Source organism: Clavelina lepadiformis, chromosome 1 (genome assembly GCF_947623445.1).
Source record: "Clavelina lepadiformis chromosome 1, kaClaLepa1.1, whole genome shotgun sequence".
NCBI lineage: Eukaryota > Metazoa > Chordata > Ascidiacea > Aplousobranchia > Clavelinidae > Clavelina > Clavelina lepadiformis.
Window position 1 is genome coordinate 18,224,418 of NC_135240.1, and position 27,263 is coordinate 18,251,680.

General features: G+C 33.3%; 1 protein-coding gene across 2 annotated transcripts in view; it reads right to left on the bottom strand.

The window, feature by feature from the left end:
* LOC143457529 (arf-GAP with SH3 domain, ANK repeat and PH domain-containing protein 2-like) overlaps nucleotides 1-26,431 on the bottom strand; it is a 43,471-nt gene extending 17,040 nt beyond the window's left edge. Inside the window, exons 1-13 of one of the 2 annotated variants that reach the window (XM_076955248.1) lie at nucleotides 24,474-26,431; nucleotides 20,860-20,932; nucleotides 19,060-19,214; nucleotides 15,641-15,715; nucleotides 14,051-14,100; nucleotides 13,820-13,895; nucleotides 12,900-12,953; nucleotides 9,753-9,838; nucleotides 7,995-8,070; nucleotides 4,234-4,365; nucleotides 2,808-2,933; nucleotides 2,640-2,727; nucleotides 140-188 (exon numbers count right to left, since the gene is read on the bottom strand). In XM_076955248.1, coding sequence (XP_076811363.1) covers nucleotides 140-188; nucleotides 2,640-2,727; nucleotides 2,808-2,933; nucleotides 4,234-4,365; nucleotides 7,995-8,070; nucleotides 9,753-9,838; nucleotides 12,900-12,953; nucleotides 13,820-13,895; nucleotides 14,051-14,100; nucleotides 15,641-15,715; nucleotides 19,060-19,214; nucleotides 20,860-20,932; nucleotides 24,474-24,599 — 1,166 coding nt within the window. In that variant the 5' untranslated portion in view covers nucleotides 24,600-26,431. The remainder of the gene's footprint in view (nucleotides 1-139; nucleotides 189-2,639; nucleotides 2,728-2,807; nucleotides 2,934-4,233; nucleotides 4,366-7,994; nucleotides 8,071-9,752; nucleotides 9,839-12,899; nucleotides 12,954-13,819; nucleotides 13,896-14,050; nucleotides 14,101-15,640; nucleotides 15,716-19,059; nucleotides 19,215-20,859; nucleotides 20,933-24,473) is intronic. The other variant, XM_076955247.1, reaches the window with a different exon arrangement.
* Between the last annotated feature and the right edge of the window lie 832 nt (nucleotides 26,432-27,263).

Here is a 27,263-nt window from a genome sequence, read left to right on the forward strand (position 1 = left end):
TGATAGTTGTTCAAATTGATATAACTTTGACTTAATGGCTTTATACAATTATACTGGTGTAGCTTATAATTGAGATTTTTTTGGTATATATAAAGAAATGTATATATATATATATGTTACAGTACTACAAGTCACATACTTCACTGCATCGTTATCATCTTCAGCCATAAAACGGTATGTGCGATTATCTAAAAAAAATTGTGGTAAGGAAACTTATATCTTGCTTTTTTAAAGTGAGGGGCAAGTTTACAAAGAAATTGGCCTTAAATCAAAAAATGGTTGCTGTTAAGTACACTGGAGAAAGGATTTTCAATAATACGTAGTGCTTAGGTACTAAGCAGTTATTGCCAAAACATGTATCGCAAATTTGGCCTCATTTATGACAAAGAAAGCAGCCATTCAAATGTCACAAGGTAAAAGTAACACACCTGATAATTGAGGTTTGAATTAGCTATCAAAATTGTTTGAATAGTTATTATTAGTTTGAATAGCTATTCATAAACCATTAAATCAAAAATGAATTATTTTCATGTACATTATTTTTATATTCGGACATAATAAAAACCGCCATCTCCGTCATAATTAACACTGAATTTATAACTGCTTAACCACTGCATGTCGATGGAAATTATTTCTCCAGTATACTGACTGAAAACAGTCTTTGATTTAAGGCCAACTTGTTTTTGGACTCGCCCTTCACTTTAAAATAATACATAAAGTAACAGCAACAAACATATTTACTGGGTATGCCACAGAATTTTTTTAATTAGTATAAGTGGCAAATTGAAAGTTCCTAATTTTAATTTTGAATGAATTTTGAATTTATATGAAAGAACAAAACAACAGTTCTACAAGAAAAAATACCCAAAATACAGTTTCTATTGAGTTTGCTATTAACGAACAGGAGGGGTCAACCCTACTTTTGAAACTGACCATTAGGAGCATAGGTATGCGCCATATACCAGTGCCAATCATTTTCCAAAAAGTGATCAATTAGACACTCTGCTTTAGTTTTGTCAGAATGGCTCATTCGATATTTATGTCTTTTATTGGATGGCAAGTCTGCTTTTCATTGGTGGCGTATTCGTTTTGGGTGCTGTGAACGTGAAAATGAGTGTGATAAATGTTTGTTTTGCCTACTTCTTTAGGCAAAGCAAACATTTATCACCATGTTAAAAGCGAAGGTTTTGTCTTTTATCAGCTGATGCTGATATGTCCTTACTTACAAGTATAATGTATATATTTAATGCTGTAATTTTTGTCAGATTGAAATAAGCCTCTAGTGACCATCTTCAAATAAACTAGATCACGGGAGTGATTCATGCTTTCAGTTTAAAGTATCGGCAAACACTACAGCTTGTTTTCAATACAAGTAAATTTTCACAGTCAACGATAGCCATTTTCTAGGTTACTAAATGCTTGCCTTTCCGGATCAATCACAAGGATGTGCCTGTTTGCTTTCCTCAGAAGATTGTGTATATTTGTGGTCAGATGTTAAAAAAATTATCTATTTGTTTACAAGTGTCCCAAGAAAGAAATGCAGTAAACTATAAATAAACTTGTTAAGCTGGCGCTAATGCTTATTTTGCCATTAAGAACAAAGTTTGGGTAAATAAGGGATAAGTGCATATTCAATTAACAAATAGTACAAACTCAATTACAGGTTATGCTGATGATTTTATCATTAGTTGCTGAGAGTGCCCAATTTGTCCCACTAAGACCATTACCCCTCCCCCCAAACAATGGTGAATCCGACTACAATATTATTAATGCATTTATTGATTTTGGTAAAAAATGATGATCTGTTTTCGTGGCTAAGCTAATAGAGTCAACATTTCTTGCTAAAGGTCATTTACTTAAGGACTTCGCTTTTTAAATCACAGTTTGATCATTAATTTTTAGCAATTACGTCATGTTACAACCAAAATCAGGCAACTTTCGATGAAGTTTTATCATTTGGTGATGATACGAATAGATTCGGTATTCTTTCGTGTTGACCTTTATGATATTCTGGTTGACCCGAACCAGACTAATCCTCCTCGCAGCACGTTTCCAATTTTTCCGTAAATTCTTCCTTCATTTTATATTATATGTATGGCCTATGCAAAGCACATCTATGATCGTGGCAATGCAACATGTTAGAAGAAATGCTAAAAAATGTTCTAATATTTTACTAATTGCAGGCATCACCAGAAAACCCAATAAACAAGTATAACTTTTAACATTTTGACATATTAAAAGCATTTTAATCGTTGTGGTTGGCCAACTTACCTTAAGTAATTACACAATGTTTAAAAAACTTCACTCAACCATGTTTTTTTTCACAAGTTGTTGATTTACTCATGTTTCTCTCAGGGCAGACATGGCTCGAATGACTTTTTTGCTCATAGCATGGCCCCAATGGGTTTATTGAACTCAAAATTTAATATCTTGGTATCATATCTCAGTTATCATAAAAGTTTGATAAAAATGAGATGGCAAGTAAGGTTAAATTGAGTAAAGCTACAAAAAGACAAAGAAACGAAAATGAAAATACAACCTTGAACGTAACAAGAAGAAAAACATTGGAATATTATAACATTCAATTAGGACATATATAAAATCTTGTTTACAATATATTAAGATGTTTAGTAACTTACGTGACACCAAGTCAAACTGCTTTTTGTCTTCTGGCACTAATTTAAGTTGACTGGTCAACAAGTTTAACTTTACAGGGGGCTTATTCGTCTGCAAAATCAAGTATAACAGGTTGCAACTAAACTAGAATTTCTCAAAAATTTACAGAGAAGCTTAAAAAAACCAATCACTTTGCTATGAGATATAGTAAGAAAACCATCTGTAACAAAACAACGTCTCCTTTGCCAAGCTCTTCGCAAACCTTCACTTCGCTTCATAAGATATCCTGATTTTTCATTACCTAAAGCTTTGTTGCCCTAAAACACAAAACACATTTATTTTTGTTCCAGCTGATTTTTTAGAAGCTGTCAACAAAATCTTAGTGACCGAAAGCTTGAATAACTAACTTTCGTTATGATAAACACCATACAGAGCTGCAATTTTAACTTTTTTTCGCAGACATCAGCCAGTGAAAACAAACAAAAACCTGGGGTTTTGCAACGCAAAAAAAAAACACTATAAACTCTAAAATATACAAGTAACAATGGTTTTATAGTAAGTATCTTACACTTACTAAACACCTGAAGTATATCAACGATGCTGTGACCACATTTTGGTATTTAATTCAAGATAATTAGTGGTGAAATATTGCATGCAACAGAAATACATGATCACACTCAACTAGCTTAACATAGATCCAAGCACATCTACAGTCAGTGACAATTCATGAACAAAATGAAATTAGGCGTGGCATTTCAATATTGACAACTGGAATTTAGACACGCTTAACGTATTAATCAGTCATCTATTTTCCCTTTTCAGAGAACTATTTGTAGACCTCAATGTCTTATCATTTCCAAGAACATCGGAAATGCATATGTTAAGATTTGTATTATATTTCCTAGCTTGACAATTCCATCTAGTGTGTAATAGTAAATACTGGTTATTGACAATGTTGCAATTGATGTGCGTTTTTGCAACCCGAGTTTTAATTAAGATATAAAGCTACAGTTACCATTGACACCATGAAATGTTTCACTTACAAGTTTGATTTTTTATCTTGTTTTAGAAGGCGACAATTTAAACAAGGGGGGTCTAAAATAACAAGGGGGAAACTGGTACATAGGAGAACAAAGAAGGAAAACTGTTGAAGCAGAGTACTGCGTAATGTAGCTTCACAGACCTGTTTAACCACGCTAACTTTATCGGAAAGTGCAAAACTGTGTCAAGCGCCAAGACATGTCAGAATTTTGGGGTTGTCACTGTCTCTAGCTAGCTTCGCCATTGTCCTTACAGTTATTTGGTGTATATTTACAACTTAGAAGTAGTCTGAAACGCTGGCATATAAAAGAAGTTAATGGGCTTGCATATGTTGCATGTTGTATTTTACACAAATTAATTAATTCCAACAACAAAGGCACAAGGTATACACAGAATCTGGTGCTTGTCTATCCCATGTGTCACCAAACATTGCTGCTTTTAGGTTAGTTTAGTGTAGTGGGTGATGAATTTTACAGCAATTATAGTGGAGTAAAGTCTCATCTGGAGATGGTCGGTAATAAATCACAACTCTGCACATATCTATATCAAGACCTGCAGTTGATATGTGGTACATACCTGTAGTTGATGAAGATTGTAAACATGTGTCGGAGGTTTTAAGGCTGCATTTTCACTGTCATTCACTGATATTTTCAATAAATTCTTCAGTTCAATTAACTGCCTTCTCTCTTCATCCTGTGATTGCCGTTGCTAAACATAATTTTTAGAAACAAAAAGTGAGCTTATAAATGAATATAAATGTATGTATGTATGTATGTATAAGATACTCAAACAATTGCGTGAGTATTACTGTTGTTGCTTGAGCCAAACTGTGTTTTGCATTAAATAGTAAATGTAGTTTTCTAGGCAAAGAGAAAAGCAAGTACAGTAGATGCCGCTAAATAAATCTACCTTGGTTGCAGTCGATCTTGGATCAACTAAACAGCGACTTTGTTAGTTGCCACACCTTGATGGTAAAAATGCCATCAATCATCAAGCCAACACATATAAATGTAGCAACGTAGTTTGATTAAGTGGAAATTTCTTTCAAAGATCAAGATCTTATTTGGTTTCGACAGCATTAATAGTTCCATGTGTTTATTAATTATCAGTGGCGCAGTATAACTGTTAGACGTCCAGAGCAACTCAAAACACACCCCTTTTCTCCAATAGGTGCGTGAATCCTATTTGCTTCACACTTTTTAAAGTAGGTTTATTCCTTAATCCCATCCTTGTTCAAGTGTTTCAAATGGTCAGTAATAAACTATGCCTGTGACACTTGGGACCTTCAATCATAGCATAAAAATTAATTGAATCAGCAGAGATGTGGTGCTATTAAAACTTTCTGAAAGTATTATGGTCGGAACATGAGACCAATATATCAGTTTTACAAAAACTAAACACTGGTAGACACTTGTTAAATGCATTGAAGTAAAACAGTTCAAATTCTTGGGGCATATTAGGAAACGGTGAAACAAGAGAGATTGTTGTGGCCGGTAGACCCCCTGGTATGAGAACTAGAGGAAGACAGCTATATTCACTAACAATTTCAAAACCACATCACAAAAACATCACGAGAACTTTGAAATGCTATTGGAGGTCGAACAATTTGGCAATAATTGGTCAATGGAGGCATGATGCTTGCAGAGAGAGATATATATTTAGAGAATAATGTATTATTACTATTAATTTATTATTATTATTATGTAATATTAAATGATTTTTTGTGTTGGTTACTAATACATTGTGAATTTTAATTTATAATGAATTTTAACGATTTTACCGATTTAACCACGAATTTTACAACGCTTTGTAAATGGGAAAATTCCATCCAATAGCAAATGGGATGGATTTAAAATAAAAAAAGGATTTATTATTATCTGTGGATTTATTAAGTGGCTTCTACTGTAGCAATAGAAAAGTAGTTGTGTATCTGAAGACCTGCTTCTCATTAAATCCAAAAAATACCAATTTCACTACCATTGCTATCAATTTATCTTGTTCCTGTCTACCCTAATACCACCTATTCAGTGACCTTGCTCCTGCTTCACTTAAAGTATTATGAAATGGTGTTATGTCAAGGTTCTTTAATTTCAAGCAAAACAAAAAATATCCTGTCCATTTGTATCAAGTGTACCAATGGAAAATATTGCTAATGTTGAAAATGAACCGGGTTCAATTCCCAATAGTGCTACTGTTGTAAATAGCCTTAGAGCAACATACGAATGACGCTTACTCTGTTCAGTGGTCATGATCAATAGTTCAAAATTTGGGCAATACAAAACATTTAAAAAAATGTGTGATTCCTCACTGCTCGAGTCCCAGGTATAGAGCTAGTCTTTGCATAAGTTCCAAAGGATACACCAGTTTTATTTGTTTTTATAACAATAAGCATGTGACTTGGTAATAACAACATTCTACAGATTAGAATAATGGTAGAAAACTTGCAATAGCTACCTGTCTGCAACTTGTTTTGACTATGCTTTTCATCTAAAGCGTGACCAATGACAGAGAACTACCACTTGTTAAGTCGTAGAAATCATATCAAATCGTAAAAATGCAATGGCCCGAAGTCCTGGGCCTAAAATTTCTATTAAAAACAATTTATACTTTTTCTAAATACACTATGTAAGGCTTGAAGACACCACTATCTAATGCTTTGACTCACAAAAGGCTTTCATAATATTTCCCTTTTAAATTTACCTTGGTATTGTTCACAAAATGATATTTAAAATAGCTTGTTTTTTGAGCACATGAACTCGTTTTAAGGTGATCAGATAATTATTAAAAACACAACAGGCAGAATTCGAGTCTTTGTGGCTATTCTTTTCCCATACAAACCTTATTTTTTGTGCGGTCCTTTAGTCTGTCACTGTCACTTTCACCTCACTCTTGCTCTTTGTTCACCAAAAACTTAACTTTATTTTCTACTGTCTTTCATTACCAAACTAATCCCGTCAAGTTTTGGTAACATTTTCAAATACGACAACATTGGGTCACACAATTTTAAAATTTGGCACCTATGAAGACCAATGTTAACAAATGATTACACAAACACCTACAATTTGAAACTAAGAAAATTTCCATTTTTCATGATAAGAAAAATTACAAGCCTAACACAGCCAAAACAAAACACATTTTACGTGGAATGTCTAACTGAATCTTTCCGAAAAATAAAATTTTTGAGAATTTTTTCTGACAGACAAAGTCTATGTTACAACATAACTTACATTGCCAGTGCATTTCAGATTTTTTACTTTTTATTTCTGTAGCCTATCCTTGTAAGCTACAATTAATAGAAAAATCTTTAATCCAGTTACTAGAATACTTGACTAGATCTGAAACACTAGCTAGAAATGAGTACTACAAAACCCAATCTAATGCAGAACAAAATTTTTCTTGATATTACAGACTCACAATCTTTATCTTCGGACTGAGGAAAGTTTTTTCACAAGTTAAACTAGACGATGAATTCACATCGCTCAAGCTCCAGTTACTGAACTTGTCCTTTGTACAAGTTTCGATTGACACACATTTTTTATTTGTTCTTTATATTTTGTTATTTTGTTCGAATGTGAAACTGTTCACCAGGACCACTCAACAAAAGCCAGTGTCATTCATACCTTCCTCGAAGGTGATTACATTTGTAGAGCAACTAGAAATCAAACTCAGCATATTTACGAACCAGGCACACTAACTGCTTCGTTTAAACATTACCTAGCAAAGTGGTTGGTATATGTTAATTTACTCTTTTACTTTGTATAATGTTATAAACACAACTATGAGAGATTTTGCGTTGAGTAGAGACAGATAAAGATGCGCAAATCTTTTGTCACAAAGTAAAAGTTTATTATAATTTTTGACTGTAGAGGGAGTTAGTTTTTTTTAATTAAAGCGTGCAGCTTTCATAGTGAAAACTTAAAGTTGTACTGAACCTCCCATGCCTATTCACTTGGTACTGGAGTTATTTACTATTTCCTACCACTATTTTCTTTGCTATGAAACGTTTTCAGATATGTTGGCTGTTAAGATCCAGAAGCAATTAGTGACACAGGCCTGCACAAATATGAATACATTCATTTAATTTCCTAATGGTTAGGTTACAAAAACAGTTTTGCTTGCAATTATTTATACCTAGCTTCACAAACAAACTTGAACTTATGCTGTGTCTTTTTGCAAATAAGAGCACTTCATCAATTAATAATGAAAAGCATCGGGAAAAAGTATCAACGTTTTGACATAAATGTGTATAACGTTGGCTTACACATTTTTTAAGTGGCTGCCTACAATCATGTAGTTTTAATATAAAAACTTTTGTAAATATTGTAATAAAGACTCACAGATCGTAGATTTGCTGTCAAATCTTCTGCATATGCTCGAAAGTGTTCAATTATCTTACATCCATCATTAAAAAACCTGCAAATAATTAGAGAAAGCATATAATTAGAAAAGCGTATAACTGATTTTTCCACATTTGGCTGGTACAGTACAACAATTGCAAAAAAAAGCACAATTTCCCAGTCTACTAGTTACATACAGTTATTAAAAATATCTTGTATCCTTAAACCTACCCCAAAAAGTAAGCCTTTCACTGGTTTTTATGTTTCTCTTGGAAGCCATACATCAAAAAATACTGAAAAACACCATCCCTTTCCAAGCATCGGTGCACAAACCATTGCAAGTCTTTGACAAAATTTCATTAGCCCACAAAATATTTTGAAAGTTGCTATTTTGTTTATTGATATTTCTTTCTCAAAATTTACAAACTTCCTACTGAATTCAAAAACAAGACTAGCACCATGTGACTTCCGAATTCAGAAAGTTTTATTATTGGTGTGTTTTTACTACGACTGCACAGTTTGACGTAGGCACAGTTCTTTAACATGAAGCCCTTGCAGGTTACAAAAGGATCATAAAAGTCATATCGAATTTTGGGTAATTAATTGAGCAGACTTCATTTATTCCATCATTTCATATTTATGTAGGGTTTAGTGTCAATCAGTTAAGCCCCAGTCTTATTGCAGCTAACAGTTGGCGATCATCACCGATTTTTACTCTACGAGTGGTCGTTGCTGACTGGTCTGATAAGATCACACTTACTATGGTCTGCAACAGTGCGACAACACTAAGGCAAATATTGAATCTGTGTGTGTTTTTTCTAATATCATTTAAATATGTCGCTCTCCAATCTTCGATCTTTCTGATAGTTACATGTGACAAGATTCCACCAGTCTGTGATCGCAAGGAGGTAGCAGAGTGATTTCCAACTTGTCTCAAGCAGACGACAAGTCATCGAGCAGCTGATCACGCTGGACCTATCCTAGACTGAGCAGAAACTGTTTGTAATCTAGCACCAACTTCCACCAACAGCCTCTTAAATCATCAACCACCACCGGATGCAGGTTGTGGCAAAAAAGTGGTTAGAATTAATTCAAATCGTGTGATTGGGTTTTAAACAAGTGTTTCGTCAATTGAGATTGATTCACAGAAGCATGATGTTTTACCCAGCCCTTAGGGTATGAGCCCAGTTTAAAAATCACTGCTTAAGAACTAAAAACAGAAGTATATACTTGAAATGTCAACTCTGCATTGGTAATAAAAACCAAGTACAATGCTGACAAAGAAATGAAACAACAAAAAAATTTTCAAAAGGGTTTCCGGTAAACACAATTCAAATACATGAAAACAAAAATAGAGGAAATGAAAAATATATATAAATTTGAAAAAATAAAACTGTCTATAATATATAATAAAACTGTATAAATTTACTGGACTGCGTAAATGAATATTTTTTTAAATATAAATATGTTTCTTATAAATGCGGATATTACAAGCCAACTAAAAAGCTGCTTCAGATTTTTTTGTTTTCAAACCGATCAAGATCATTGAAGCTTAGCATTACAAATAAATAATTTTCTAGATTTTTTTGTGAAATAAATTGCCAATTACTATTTACAAAGTTGTGTAGATGTTAACAATATGTGGAACAAATAGTGAATGATACAATATTAAAGCATAAAGAATATATGAGGTGTCTACCAGTTGAACCTAACAAGTACAGAGAAAGCTAAGTTCAACTGAAGTAACATTTTACTTACATGCTTTGCATGTGATAATATTCAACCAAATGTTGCAGAAGATCAACTCCTCTTTTCGTCTTGACTTCATTTGCTTTAATCAAATACTAAACAAAGAATGTAAAATTAGGTCACAAATTTACAGCAAAAGATTAGGCATGTGGGTTAATCAAACCATGATTATAAAACAATAGATTAACAAAATGATGCGCTAAAAATCGCCAATCCCACTGAAAAAACATTCAATATTGCTAGCAACCAAGTTTGTGGCATAAGCCTTCAAAAATTTGTTCTAATCTTGAATTTTTAGGAGATTTGCGTAAGAATGTTTTACACCTATTTTATTATCCAATATTGTTTTTTGTTATAATAAATATGTTTATATCACAGATTCATGGCTTTGTGAGCTAACAAGGACAATAAACGAAATTGTCAACATAACTCTGACATGGTCATCCATGTAAAAGCCAATAAAAACGTCATTTGGACCGAAGTGAATTTACATGGATGATGGATAACATTCAATACTGAAGTCTATACAACAGTAAATTCTTTGATAGGCCCAAGGTTGGCTTTAACCAAGGTGTTCTGAACACCACCCTCAGTAGTACCACCTTCGATTAGAGAAAATAATATCTTGTAATTTGTAAACAATAATATCAATAACTAACAATTGGCCCGCCAACTTCAATTCAGATCAAAATTTATCTCCCGAACTCTGCAGATCTTCTTAATGCAGTAGTATGTATCGCCGACTTTGACTTCTTTCTTATATAACTGCGTAGTAGATTAACTTCTGTTTCGTCTACAATTCTACATTGTTTTAAGTACGTCGCGATAATGCCCTTACGTCCAATTCGGGAAAATAATGTAGCTGAAAATTTTCAAGCTGTGTATAATGGTTTTTCACCATTCCGAACACACTTGTCCTTGAAGTTCACACACCACCCACTGTAAAGCAATTGCATTTGGTATTATTACAGTAAAATCGATTCGTTTGCACACTGTTTTGGTCTGTTTCAATAGCCTTTCTGACTATCAATTGTTGCTTATGCAAACATAAACCAAGGTGGTAGCTAACCATAGTCCATACACTCCCAAATTCTATAGGCTAGCTTACTGTACATTTACCGTTTACCGTACACTCCCAAGCATAACTTACCAGTATCAGTTCAAATAATTCCTTTAGGTGGTTTACCCTGAAAACTAGCAAACATGCACCACAAATTTTATCAGATTTAGGCACATTTGACTCTGACTATCGCCAAACGAAATTGAGCAGAGATTGTCCCAGCACAGACATATCATATAATTAAAAAGTTTTAATTTTTTCTTTACTTTTGAAGGTATGCCGTTAAAGTAAATGACTTATTAAACCAAGCCAGAGATATGGTCTGCGTTGATATTTAGCATGATTTGGTCAAATATGACGAGTAGAGTTGGGTAATACGTTTTGACCAATTTTCCGATCGCAACTAACTATGTTATAGACTCTTGATACGTTTCGGCCACTACGCCAAAAATGGTTAAAGTAACCATAAAATTTCTGCTCATGACTACGTAATGCGTGTGTGTCAGTCTAGCTAAAAAAGGAGGACTTTTCCATCTATCAATGAAATTAAAAGACAATATCTAAATGCATAAAGGATTTAAGAAACACCAAAAAATGCCTATTTTTCAAAGTTTTTTGCGACTTCTGGTCAAAGTACTCGCGTGATTAATATGAATATGGGTGTTTATATTAATTTTTGATCAATATAACAATTTTATGTTTTAAAATTTGAAAAAAATCGCCTCAGTTTTGAATGATTCATTTAAACATATTGAGTAGCATTATATTACACGCTTTGAGCCGATAGGCCGAAAATCGTTAAAGTATCCTTCGCATCTAAAGTCCTAAATTCTAAGTGCGTTTTTCAATGAAATTTTTGTTTTACACGAATGCTTTTCAATGAAAATTACCAAAATTTTATAACAATACCTCAAAGCATTAGAGTTATTAGATGCCAAAAAGTGGTTAATTTCAAAAGTTTAGCAACTTCCGGTTGAAGTGGTGACTAATGAATTTGTGCAATAAGCTCTGAATTTCCTTCTCACATGAACGAATGTAATCATCATTGAAGTGGTATGTCAAAGGGTCAAGAACCTTTATATAAGCAAACTTTGAAAGATAGGAGACAAAAGATAAAGGCGATATTAACGGTCGAAGAGTGCCAAAATTCAAAGGTTTTTCCGAATTATTAGTCATGTGAACATGTTCATAAACACAGTTCAGCGAGATTTTAAACTCATCCACATACTAAAAACTACTGATGGTATTTATGCAAGTTATGAAGCATCAAAAAAATGTTGAGGAAAGAAAGAAAAAGAATAAAGATAATAATGCAAAAAACAATACGTATCAAAATATTCTATTTCGATTCAAAATAATCACTAAAACATTTTCAGTTAAACTCTGATATAATGCATAAGAATACTAAACTCAGTTTCAACTTAGAGGCTAGCAAAAAATGTCTATTCCAAATCATCCAACAATATCGTGAAGCTTTCGATGAAAAGAAACTACTAAATGTACGCAGATTTCCATTACTAATAAACACAATTTTAACGCCACAAAATGTCATAGCGCTATACCTATACTTCAAAGTTTAGAAAAGGCAGCACGATTTGCAATATATGCTTTTCAAGTTACTAGTTATACTCGCTTTTAAAAATTTCATTAACAGGGGAATCAAAGGTATACGTGAAGCATATTGGTGTTAATGGCATGTCCTTCTGATACCAAGATTAGAGCCACTGCTAATGGATAAGAAAAGATTCATGTTCATAGAAAACTGTGAGTTAATCAATAAGCAGTAAAATGATGGAAAAAGCAGTAAAAACTCATATCACCCAGGGGGAGATTCTAACACCACAACCCACACTCCTAAAGATGTCATTCAACTGCGATATAATCTCTATCTGCTGGTTACCATTTCAGGCTTGGCGTAGCCTCATTTTATAAGAATAATGCCATGTATGTTGTCAAAAAACTGTGTTTAAAACAACAGATCCTGAGGTCATTACAATATCCTTTAGCTATTTGTATTCAAAACAAAGTGTGGCTAGTGATATTATGTACATTAATTTCTCAATGAAACTAAGACCTTGACTATGAAAGTTTCAAACCTCACACATTTGTAGTTGAAACATTCTTCTCTCCTTTTCCATTTCTTCAGCAACCTAGTAAATGCATGTATTAGATTTCAAATGTATATTGAAAACTCGCTTCATAAAACAATTTAACTATACTAAAGAACAAAGTTAGGTTGTACAACCTAAGAACTAACTAAGGTTGTACAAAGTTTCTTCACAAAGTTGATCAAGGCCAGTATTAGACATATATTCAACTAAATGTTCACACCGAAGCCAAATTGTGAATTGTGAAGCAAAAAAATACATACACTGACATATAAAAATGTTAATTTAACAGCTATATTTCAAATATGGCACGTGCAACACATCAGTGCAATAGATGACGGCATCTTCTAAGAGTGAAAGGTGTGCGTTAAACGTGGGCAAACAATATTTAATGCTTTGCCTTTAAAATAGACATAAGACTAATAATACATTTGTGGTTGATCAGGATTAGATAAATATCAAATTTTACCGTAGGAACTCTCCACTCTCGACACATATACACTCGCCAAAAATTTTCAAAATCTCCTGCAGTTACATATGGCATATTTTGTCATTTACGGTGTCTGCTAATACTATAGTAAAAATTTACATGCAAAACTTTTACACTGTTACACATGTAACATTTTATTTAAGCCCAATGTCATACGTATGAAATATGTCACAAGAAATATGCGGTTGTACTCATACAAACCAAACCGATGCACATTTGTAGCTGCACATTTGCTTGTCACATAAGCACTTGTGCATCATCTGATTTTAAAAAATTGCATGTGATCAACACGTTTTTTTCGCAAACATTCTTTTGGTTTCATGGTGTTCCAACAAAGGAATACCAGTATGTGTTGCAGCAAAAAATAAGGTTTTTGCTATATCTAGAGAATTTATGTTTACTGCAAAAGTATTTGTACCTCTGCTCCAGTAATTTCTGAACGAATCATCCCAGCTTCTTTTGCAAGATGTCGCTTTTCTCGCTCCACCTGTTTTCTACGAACAAATAACAGATATTGGAGTAATTCACTTTCACTGAAAAAACAAAGCCATTCTTATAACAACTAAATACAAAATAAGAACCAATGAGCAGTAACAGCAGCAAGTTTAGAACAAGTATGTACCATATAAAAACTAATAAAACTACTCACAATTTGGTGTCATAATCTTTCCAAGACTTGTCAAACGGTCGCTTCATATCCTTAATGTTAAAACAAGCAAATTACCAATAAATTATATTTATTGATATACATATGTATCTTGGTTACAACCAAGGTTGGAGCAGTCGTAATCGTTATTTGTAATCGATAGTTAATTGTTAACATTTCATTGATAATATTGAATTTTTTTTAATACAATCAGGATTCACCTTTAGTAATCGGTTGATTAAATTATTCAACTGTTTAGGCACCAAAGGCATATTAATCGACTGATTAATTATTCAATTTTTAGGGTAGCAAAGTTATAAATAATCAATTTATTCAAAATCAGTTTGTCGGTAATGCAAATTGTAATAAATTTTCTAGTTACACATAACGATTAACTTTTATCTCACTTGGAATTTAATCATTGGCAACTACTTGGTAGTTTGGCACGGCCAACAATAAATAGTGACTTTTTAACACTTAACAGACTTCAAGGTAAAGCAAGTATCATTCATTGTAGAAAAGAATGCCATTGAGGGATCATAATAATATAAACGTAGAACGACGTGCACAGCATAACTGTCAATTGTAAAGGCAAAATTATTAGATTGGTTTGGTTTACGAACGTTTATCTACATTGTACAATATATTAAAAATGCCGCGCAGAATTTTCTAGGTGTGCAGAACTTGTCCTAGTTAAGGCTTAGTTAAAAATATTTCATGTAATTTCGAAACTAATGTAACAATTTTATACATTGTTTTGGAGTTTAAAATATCGCTTTACACAATTGATTTTTTTGTTGACGTTCCAAAAGTAATTATTCTACTCTGGAAAGTGTACTAAAAGTAATCGATTTAATCATCTAAAAGGCACATTTTATTCAAATTAATTGACCAAATCTTGGAAAAATTGATTTAATCAAATATTTGTTACTATTTGAATCTCAACCCAAATCTAGGCTTGAACAATGCCACTGTTCAGGTAACAAGTTAACTTAATTTCGTTTTCCGCATTTGAGCCAAGTTCAGTTGCGCCAGGTATAGACAGAGATTGCTAACTTTAGCTACGTTGTGGTCGTGCGAGCAGGTTGAAACGTAGCTTTTGAGATGTATTTAACTAGCTATAAACTATCCTACTTATAGTCAGATGTACGTGACGTACTGTTGATGCTAGTTTCAAGCACCACAACTCTGCATATGGATTTCACATTGTGACATCAAAATCACAACCACCTATACCATGATTAACTGAAGACTTTTGTGACATACTTTTCACAATAATACATTAACTTATAAATAAAATTAAAACATTTTGATCCAGTAATGCTGCAGACATTTTTTTATTGGTTTAACATTATCCTGTTTCAATAAAATAAAAACAAGATATAAATTGGCACTCCAACGATTAACTTTATTTTTGATTTTTCTACATGAGCTTTCACACACATAACCTCGCTTCTTCAGGTGTACTATGAAATGGCCAGTTTATATCTGTCTGTATTAGTACTTGTCTCTCACGTTAAACAAAATGTAACAAAATATCCATTACTTTTTAGGTATATTTAAACATACACTCACTAAAAAGAACAGACTAACCCCTTTAATTCCTTTCAAATCACCTTTCAGCAACGATTCAAGAGGAAACACAAGGATGTTATTTAAACTTGAAATCTGAAATAGTAAATGAAAAACTGGTATGATTAGGCAAAGAACTGATCTTTAGGCCATGTTAGCTACTGTTGTCAGATACATCCGAATTAAGATACATCCGAGTGAATGACTCATGTATATGAAATGGCTACAGTTGGGAAAGTAAGGTTACAAAATAAAAATTATATAGGTTTACACATATAGGTTGTATAGGTGTATTATTGGAAAATGGCCAATTCAGAATAGTGTCAATCAGCATAATTCGAATTCTTTAAAGCTCAAAATGTAAAACACATAGTTGAACTGAATTGATAAAATTTGGTTAATTTAATATTTACATTCTTTGCACATAAGTACTAACATTTTTCGAAATACTTCTTCACTTCCATGTAGGAATGATTAAGGCAAAAAACCTTCAGGCTGACAAATAAAATTTTAGACCTTACTTGCACAAGGCAAGTACTACTTTAATTCATTCTTAAAACTCTACTGTACTACAAAAGAAAAAACTTTAAAGAAAATCTTAGCAACGTCACTGGCAAGTTGCTGCAACTTGCTAGTGTGCTGCATTTGGGAACCATTGAATGATATACACACACATTTTATATTTGTTTTTTGATATATTTTGATAGGATTGATATTTTATATTACAGTATATTGCCCAAATTTAGCGCTGTTCTTCAGGACTATAGAACAGAAGCATAGCATTATAACAGTAACGGAACTGGATATCAAACACGGGGCACATTATTGCAAGCCCAACGCTTACGCCACTTGGCTAGTGAGCCGACAACTTGTTGAACATCATATAAACTTGGTAGTTCAAAGAGTATTTTTTTTGACGCCAGAATGAAACACAAACCTACTTTTTTAGACAAACTTCACTTGATTGTCAAGTTTGCATTGTGCTTCCCCAAATTTAAACTGGTTTCAGACAAAAGTATTACCAGTAATTTTGAACCGCTGTGTCAGCATCCCATACCATGGAATCTTCACTACTTGTTGCTGGATGCACTCCCAGTATTAAACGATTGCTGATTAGTTGCACGATATCATTTTTGAAGTAGCAGAAATATGTTGCTTTTTTCTTCTGTGATTGTCTTATTTCACACTTTACATTGGCTACTTAAACGTTTTAATCCTATTCATAAAGTTACCCAAAATTCGCAGCTTAACATTTTTAAATTGAGACGTTTCATGAATAATCTCATAGACACAACTCCATGTGAATACATCAACGAGGAAGGACATTCTTTGTATGATTTGATCATTATGTTTGCACTGAAATGCTGCTTGAAAACATGTCAAGTTAGTCCTCCTTTTTATCAAAGGGATCAAACAATCTTTCATGTGAAAACGTTTCTATTGTACTTTTGTTTTAAATAAGTTGTTTATTTGGGTATGATACTAATAACCTATTACGTAATTACTTAATCCTTTTACTTATTAAACATTGGCTACTTAAATAAATCGCTGAATAAGTAACTAATGAACAGAAAACAAACTTCAAGAGATAATTTGGAAGCCTTTTTAACAAACCACATAAACACTACAGCAAGAACCTTTATGATTGGGCTTTATAAAATAGCAAATTTTTTGATCAGCTGGTATCCAAAAAATCCGTGTATAAGTTGTAAAGGCATTTTTCACACAAAATGTTGGGCACCAAGCTCAAGGTGCAACATATGCATAGCTCATGGTTACACAGTAACACAAATTTCGAAAAATCAAATAAACGTCTTCAGAATATGTTAAATATTTCTGTGTGTAATAGGTGTAAGCTTTTATACAAATTGCATAGAGCAGAAACATCAGTAAAAGATATTACACGGACAACAGACACAATTTTTTATTGAATATAAAATTATTCTTACCATCTATGCATATTCGATCGTATTACTTTTATTTAAAACGTTAGCGTGCAAATGCCTATCATAATTACGAGTAACAACTGGCCTGATTTTGACCGAATATATCATGAAAAAATGATTTTGTACATTAATAAACTTTTTTAATGTGCATTTAGAAATTCTACCCTTTAATAAACCATCTATACGACCACAGGTTTCTAGCCAAAATTGTTCATTGTTACAAAGCAGGCCCGCTTTACAATAAAGAGAAAAAACATCTACTTTCATCTTTGCAATCCTGCAATCACTGTAAAGTGCGTGTTTTTCCCCTTACCTTGTTTTTCACACTCTTTTCTTTCTTTTAACTGTTTGGCATGCGTCGCGCTTCACTGTGAAGGTTATTTACGGCCATTGTGTGGCTTACCCGAAAAGAAATGTTTCAATTATTTGACAAATATTTCTTACTGCTAACAACAGACGTATTAATACCCATTAGTGCATAAATGTTTGCTTTACTGGTTGGACAGATTCGAATTTGGTAGTATTTCAACAGTATTTTTGTTTTGAATAAACAGGAAGAAACGAATACACAGGTGCGACCAACGACCTATTTGCGAGATTTCACGGCAAGTCGATTGTTTACCAGTCAAGCAACTAGCATTTAAAACTTTTTAAACTTTAAGCGTTGTAAAATTGTCGGTATTATGAACTACTACTTAGTTATAAACGGACTTACTAACTTATATTTATATACTCATATTTAAATTTATCGTGGATCAAAACACGAGTATGTTACAGATAGCCTATTTCCATAAAAATGTTCACAAAAGCGCACCTAAAAGAAGTTACGCTTGTGCGTAGCTCTGGTTGTACACCCAGGAATTTGACCTTGAAATCTCCTAGGAGGCGAATGACTAAAAAATCAAGATTTCTCTGATTTTGTTAAACTCTTACGTAGGGCTTTAAAAAATTAGTTTACGCCAATCAGAAGGCAGCATTGTTGGTGTTGTTTTTTAGCCTGGGAATTCTCCTAGCAGTTGGCATGTTTCAGAAGTTCCAGGTTGCACAGAACAACTACATACAAATTGGCATGAAAAAGTAGAAAATGTGAGCGTTTGGACCCAAAAATCACTTCTGACTTTGGACTTATGTAACGGAATGTAAAAATATGGGATTTTTGCCATATTCCGCAATGAGATAGTATCAGGAAAGCCTAGTTCACATGCAAAACTTCAGAGATCCCCATGGGGTGAGAATTGCATTTTTAATAATTTTACTACATAAAGAAATAAACAAAGAATTTGCCCTTTTTTGAAGCACATGCGCGTCCTTAAAGGAATTGTACACTGAAATGGTAAAATTAACATATTTGATGAGATAAATAAAGCTATATAAAAGATATTAATAAACATTAAACAGGCTTTAAACAATCACAAATAACATGTATTTCATGAGGTAAGCTGCCTTATGCATCTGAGAACAATTTCTTATACAGAAATCAAAACATGAACCTACCAGATTTTTTAGAAGTGAAGCAAGTTCTTTAGTGAACACCGCCAGTTTAAGAAATGCAGACCCAGTGTCTGATTCAGGTTCCTGTGATCCATACAAAGCACCACCACCAAGCTTTTCTAAGTTGTCAATAAAAACAGTTTCGTTGTCCACATGATCTGTACATGCAAGAGAGAGAAGTTAATAAAGTAAAAAATACAATATAAACTAACTTATGAATGAAACCAATTAAGAAAATATATCTAGAAAACTAAGCAACAGTTTGTGTGATTGAACATGCAATGTTGTTATTCACTGGTGCTAAAAGTAGGAGTGGAAAGATGTGCCACACACTTTATATTTGAAGTGAAAGGTGCATCACCTTTGCCACAACGAAACTAATGTCTAAAACAGTAAAATTCAAACAAACAGTTAACTTTTTATATTATGAAATAGATGTCTTTCTATGATTACCCTTTCAAGGAAATCGAAGTAAAAGTCGTAAAGCAATTGTTTTATGACACACAAATAAGCAGTTCAGATTTAGAACTTGTAACTTTTGTCCATGTAACACTTCATTTACCAGTAGGTACAGCATTGTTCATTATTAAATCGACATGCTTATCTAACTTACCAGAAATTAGCTCATGAATGTAATAATACTTTTCACTAACTCAACTTCACTTGACTTTCATAGACTCATTCATATGTAAAAATGTTCATTAACTTTTTGTTAAAACAATACAACTTTTAGCACTTTCTCAGGTACACAGAGTCAGGGAAATAGTATTCTGCCAACCTCTTCTTTAAATCAAATCAACTAATTAAATAAGATCATTATATAAATAATAATAATAAGATCAACATTCACCTTGTCCTGATCTACATCCAAGACATCTATATCTTACACCTAAATCCAAGACACCACTGATTTTCTAACTAAACTTGAACCGGTGGGAGATGTACCAAATGACACTATCCTTGTGACCATGGATGTGAAATCATTATATACAAACATTCCTCATGAAGCCGGTCTTAATTTTTGAAACCAAAATTTATCTTCAAAAGAAAGGCACAGCTTGGGAACTCGCATGGCACCCCAGTATGCCAATACTTTTATGGCTGGGCTCATAGAGGATGTTATATCTGGATTTTCTTTGAAGGAACACATTTATTTGCAATATATTGATACTCAGTATTCATGAGCTGGACTCACGGTTACGATAATCTTGTCCAACTTTCGGAGGAACTCAACTCTAAACATTCCCGCATTTAATTAACGTTGGAATGGCCAAAAACGAAGTCTACTTCTTAGATTCCCAGGTGTACCCAGAATAAAATTTATACAAACCTCATAATACCATAAACCTACAGATTCCTTTACCTGCCTACACCCTAATGGCTCACACCTTCCTCATACATGAATTGTTTCTAATTCTCACACGTAATTCTCACACCTTCTTTAATTGCATTAAAGTGGTGAATACCACTTTAACACAGATGTATATTCATTTTTTGATTTTAATACAGCTTTGTTCCCATTTTTATTTTGTTTACCAACGGGTTTTATTTTATTTTGTTACGTCATTAAGTACTTTGTGATTGCTTGGATGCATGAAAATATTACATTACAATTGCGTTTGTTGTTTCCAAGCAGGTCTTTACCTATTTACAGTTTTGAAATACTTTTTGCCATTTCTTAGTACACCTGAAGAAGTAACTTTATGTTTTCAAAAGATCGTGTAGAAAAAACAAAAATAAATTAACCTTCAGAATATATATCTTGTTTTATTTTATTGTTCTATATATCTTGTTTTATTTTACCTTGTCCTGAGTTGTACATAGCTTTCATAGAATTCCTCATCTTTTTTAAAGCAGAACGGTCAGCATCCAAACTCTAAAAAAATATTAATTACATAACACCCAACAAAATCTAAACATTTTTGAACTTAAGTCAATCTTAGTTGTGTACATTCTTCTCCAAATTTTCTGAAATGCAATGGGGGTCAACGATGAGTCTTGTGCCAAAAGAAAAAAATTGTCTATTAGTTTCAGCATATATGTAATTCCCATCTAAGCCCTATGTTTCAACTTCGTTTTTTCGTGCAGTTGTTTTGTCATCCATCGAGCAGTGTTGTAAAACATCATGCAATGAATTTCCTGCGCTTAGTACATGACAATATTGATAAAAATTAAACTGTTATCATTATTGTTATTGTTGTTACAAATTTCAATTGTAACCATAAAAATTTGCAAATTAATCAGCCATTGCACGGAGGGTTGTCAAAGTTGAGCAAGCAAAACTTTCACGGGCACCCAGCTTTAAGAGCAAGGATCTACTCAAAACAATTAAGGAATATTCTCTGCAATATTCCCAAACTTTTCAAAGTAGTTTGTAGCCAAACGAGAACAGGAAAAGATAAATGCCAATTATATTGCTTATTGTGCAATGGTATCAACACTTATTACATACTAAGAAAAGTGTAGGGTTTAACTTTGACAGCTGTCTGAGACTACAAGATTTTGCAGCAAACAAGTAACTTAGGATACAACTTTCTTATTAGGCAAATAGCATTAATTACACATATTCCTCACACAGAATGCATTGCAAGTTGCAGGGTTCAAAATAAGGACATGCAGCATGTTGTTAAGCGGGCTTGCAGTGTCAGGGTGCGTGTATACGCAATTGTAGTATTTCACGGCATAATTTCTAACCCACAATTAAAAGTGTCCATTAATGAACAAAATAGTTTTTACTTTGGAGACTTTTCCAATGTCCAAAAATATACGAGTTTCGTTGGGCTAAAAAGACATTTTCACACGATTTTATTAAGTAAAAACGTACAAATATTTTATGCTTTAACGGGAATTTAGACTGTAAATAAGTTAGAGGTTATGGGCAACAAAGTGATTTTCAGAAAAAAACTTCATGCTTGCATTGACAAGTTTACCACCAACCAGTCAGAGAATTTAAACAATTTAATATAGAAAAACTTTGAGCTTTTTAAAGCATCTTAGGATTTTAAAAAGTGCAGCACCTTGCAAAAGTCTAGAGGTGGCAATGCCTAAGCTGGCGCCTGTGGTCACAATCGTGCAGTTTCTAAACCGAGATTCTATAACGTTAACGTTATAGCCAGATAGTAATGCATTGACTTATAATGCAAAAATGAATTAAATTTTATTGCTTGTAAATGCGCTTTGAAGCGCCACTGATTTATTAACGTAAAGATACCTGGGAAAAGGAAAACTTCACAAGTGTGGGAGCATTTTACATTAATTTCTTATTAGGTTACAGTGTGTAAGCACTAAGAAGAAAAGAGTTATTGCAACAGCACTGGAGGTCTTATGTTCAGGCGAAAATATTCAACATTCAGTAAAATTTAAAGTTTGGTGCACATCAACCTGCCAGCATACCGTTTTGCACACAAAACAACGACTGGACTGCTTTTGCACACCAGAGATCTCACCGAAAAATAACATATTCTACCGACCGGATCAATTGCTTCAAACACTCGAAGTCAAATTGGAAGCATGCTCGTGGTATTGTGATGTCTCTTATACAACTTTAAACAGTATTATTATAATTCACACCCTCAACAATTCAGGAAATTTTATGGATAAAATTTTGAGATCTAAGATTTGCTTATGGATAAAATAACGTCCAAGTTCAAAAAAGGAATCCACAACAACTTACACTTTAATTTGAATACTTAAATTGAATGATACATGACGTTGAGTGACTATGCTCTCTCTCTTACCCTAACATTAACCCATTTTACATGGCATCCCAAGTTCAACTCGCTTGGCTAATGTACTTTTCCCTGGTTTCAGAAGTAAAAAAAGAGCAAACCAAGTTCACGCATCTGTCTGATCCTGTCAACTTGACTAGTATAAATGTCATGGGTTGATATATGCTTAGGAGTGGGTTGAGACCATTTGCCTCAGTATAACAAAATATTGTATTGTTTGATTTCTAAAGGCCGAAGCGTATGGGTCAAAAAACAAAATTTCTGTTAGACTCTTATGTAGGGATTTTAAAATCTGTTTAGGCCATTCAAAAGGAAGCATGGTTGGTATTGTTTGCTGGCCTGGAAATTTCCCTAGCAGTTGTTGCATTTTAGAGTCCCGGGTTCAGCGGAAAACTTGGACAGAAATTGGCATGAAAAAGTAGGAAAGTGTGTTTTTAAGCCCAAAAATCCACTTTTGACTTTAGCTTATGTAATGGGATATAGTAATATGTGATTTTTGTCATATTCCAGCATCAGGTAAGCCTAGTTCACATGCAAAATTTCCAGTATCTCCATGGAGCGATTTTTGAGTAATCACATTTTTAATAATTTTACTATACAAATAAACAAAGAAATCGACCCTTTTTCGAAACCCATACATCTCCTAAAGAGAAAATATATAAATGGAGATGTCATAAATAAGCTTAGGAACTAACTTGTAATGTTAGTATCTTGAAAACATTTAAGTAAGGTATTATTTCAATTTTATCACATTGCAGGTACAGTCAGACCTCGTTAATCAGAACCCTGAACAACCGGAATCCTTGTTATCCTACACAAATGGGAGAAACCCCGCTGTCTGACTCTGACAAAAAAGTTTTGGAACAAATGTGCTAAGTCAATAACAATACAATCTGATAAACGAGATTATTAAGAGTGAAGCGAAAATGTTTCACATTGTCCTAGATACAGTAGTTAGTTGACAAAAACAATAGCCATTATGTACGCATAATAATGTTGGATGTTAATGTTGGGTTGTATCATACAAAAAATTAAATTTTATTTTAGTTGATGTCCAACCAAAGACTCAGTACTATGAATTGAAGTAAGGTTCATACTGCATTTTGAACACGGTGCTGCATTTGCAAGATTGATTGATTTTTCGCTTTCCGATAATCCGGATACCCCGCTAAACCGACATTTTATGACGAAACAAAGTGGTCCGGATTAACGAGGTCTGACTGTACCCATTTGGGAGCATGTTATTGTTTTTCTAAAGCTGGTTTTATTGAAAACAAAGTTCCTCATATTTGAACATTTTAGCAATTCATTTTATCTGATGCTCCATTGGCCAGTATCTTGTTTTAGCTGAACTTTGACAGGCTTTTAAAGTCACCGGAAATAACTTTAGCTAAACTTCAACACGCATTCAAACTCGTTAGAAATTAATGTTTTCATAATGTAAATAAGTATCAAGGCAAGTAGAAATGTTTACTCGCAAGTAATATGTTTCTTTAGCCAATCTTCGTTATTTGGTTATTTAGTTATTAGCTTGCTCACACAAAAAGAACTATTAAAATCGCTTTTTGGTTGTAGCTTATAATGGTATGTCTATAATGACAGTTTGCATATATTAGCACTTATATATACAGGCAAATTCTAAAAACTGGTTTATCAAATATTAGGGCATATTCGTTCTAGTAGTATTACCTCTTCAAGAGCAGCAATTGTTGCACGACATAATGACATTTTTGATGTAAATGTAGAAGTGGTTGGTGAACTGATGTCATCTTTTGTTTCACCCAGAAATTCTATCACAGATATCTTGTCAGCCATATATTCAACAATATATCTTGCAATCAAGAATATATAATACTTCACTAATAAATTTGATATCAGGACTCAGGAGTTTTAGTCGCTAAATATTGCAGTAATATATTATAATAAACAAAATTTGTTGCATATGATGTAGGCTACTGTAATATTCTGTCAAAATTTTATTTTCCCCGAGTTTTCTTAAGTGCAGACTGTGCAAACATCAATTAGAGGTACAATTATTAAGTATGGCACCAAAATATTTATTCTCGGAGGAAAATATTTTTACAACATTATGCCTGCACCTAAAGCATAAAGGTGTATCTTGGGGGTAGGTTTAGTGTACCTGGAACTCTACATATTTAAATAGGACCATATAACATTTAGAACACTACCACTGGCACCAAAAGTGGGGGTGCAGAGATTCGCCGCACACTTAACTTTAAGAGTGAAAGGTGTGGCACCAAATGAACCAAATTGTTTACCAAAATGAAAGTAATGCCTAAAGATAAAACGACCAAGGCAGGATGTTTTTCTATATTGCCCTTTTAAGGCGCACATCACAAAGCATTTACTTATGTCCAACTTATTACATGTCGTTTGTTTGTATGTATGACCTGGAGGTTTTACCACAAATGCTCTGGTTTTAAACAATGTAGTTGGGTGAGAATGTAGTTAACCTGTTCCCGTATAATAGATTCGGCTGTCTGTACAATAACTAAGCTATCTGTTCTCATACATCATGACTTTTTTTGCCTTTTCTTTGCATCTGGACAATACAAAAGTTTGAAATAAGGTGGCATTATTAATCATTATTAGTTGGAACTGGCAAATTTGCCAATTATTAGTGACATTATTAAAATTATTATTAGTGGCATTATTAGTTGGAACTGGCAAATTTGTCGATATGTTTAAAATGAAACTGGTGCGCAACGTTAGTTAAAACCGTAACACAAAATCGGTTATGCCTTGAAAATCGTGTAATGGACGAATAGATAAATCGTAGAGTTAATTGCGAAAATAAATATGCTCTAAAATAATTTTTTGAAAATTTCTATATTTCGGAAACAAATGATTAGTGCATCCACCACCTTCTGTGAAAACAATAACAACAATAACAAATGTGCTGTGATCATGGAGCTAACTTAATTCTACGTGGACCGCTAGGCTAAATGTGTGTAGCATGAGTTGCCTTTCTCTTTTCGAGCTCAATTTTCTAGTAAATCCTTGGCAAATGTATGAGAAAATAAGGATCTAGTATGCTAGGGCACAATCACAGGATGCCTTTGTATACTAGATCCCAGCTACTCAAATTTTTGGCTGTGCACTTGTACAGGCTAGTATAGGCCTAGACCTGGAATTTACATTGAAATATTGCCAAAAATAGTCTTGGCACTTGCAGTTTGCAGACTTCCTACTAAAATTTTGGTTCAAACCAATGAAATATATTATTTTGTTTAAAACTTAATCTGTGGGAATCAACATAAAAACGATCTTCTTTTGTGAAAGTAATGATAAAACCTTTTTTTTGCGTGGCGTGTACACGTCGATCTTTTTTTTCTAGGCCTAGTTAAAGTAATTAACGATTATTATCTCAGACGTCAGTATGGGAATGTTTCAATTATGTCCAGCGTTGTCAATCGTCAACAATAGTTCTGATATGCATAAATAGCCTACTTTGGAGTGACCGGGTGGTCGTACTCGTATTTTACGAAATCGCTTGTCTGTTTGTACTAATAGTCCACATAATGAAGTACAACTTGTACTTGAAACCCGCCAAGTTTTTACTGAAGGATATAGTTCAGACCATCGGTAAATCAAATCTAAAACCGTGTTACACTTATGAACATGGTTTCTTCTTTCGTTAAACATACGCTAGCTTTAAGATAGGGCAACTATGCTTTACACCTGAGTCAAGCTAGCACACAAAATCAAGCAAGCAAACATTTTTCTTTTTTAGCACTATAAAGTAAAATTTAAACTTCCGCAGAGGAAGGTGGAGAACGATGTCCAAAATCGTAGTAAAAAGTCGTAAAAACATCGATATAATTAATCCAAAAATTGTATAGTTGTTAATTACGATCTTGTCTGCCGGTACTAATTAGTAATTTCTACGGCGGTAGACCACTTTCAACATATCGAATAGGATTTCAAGTTTAACAAGAAAAAGTTACATTTTAACTTTCGGTCGGAAACAATGTCCAAAATCGCGGCCAAACGTCAGGTTGAGACGTTTTTTGTAGTATCTGGGGTATTATTTTCGGCCGCAAAAGTTTCACATGTAAAAGGTTAAACACAATACTCTTACAGGATAAAAGAAAAATAAGAACAAATAAAATATGATAATATAAATAAAATCGGAAATCACCAAACGAACACAAATCATAAACTTTAACACTCAAAATGTCCTATATTGCGTGACACCGTTTATGATTTATGTTCGTTTCTTGACTTCAAACGTACAGACAGTACAAGCATTTTGATTCAGTAATAGCGCATTGATGTTTTCACTCTGAGTTTCTATACGGACACGTTATAGTAAATGCACATTTAATACCTTAATTTATTTCGGTAAAACGTTCAGCGTAGCTCAGCAAAAACGCAATGAATAACTAGTTGCTTTTTGAGAAGAAATGAACCCCGAGTATCGGACTACAAGCCATGGGTTGAAGACACCTTTCGTCT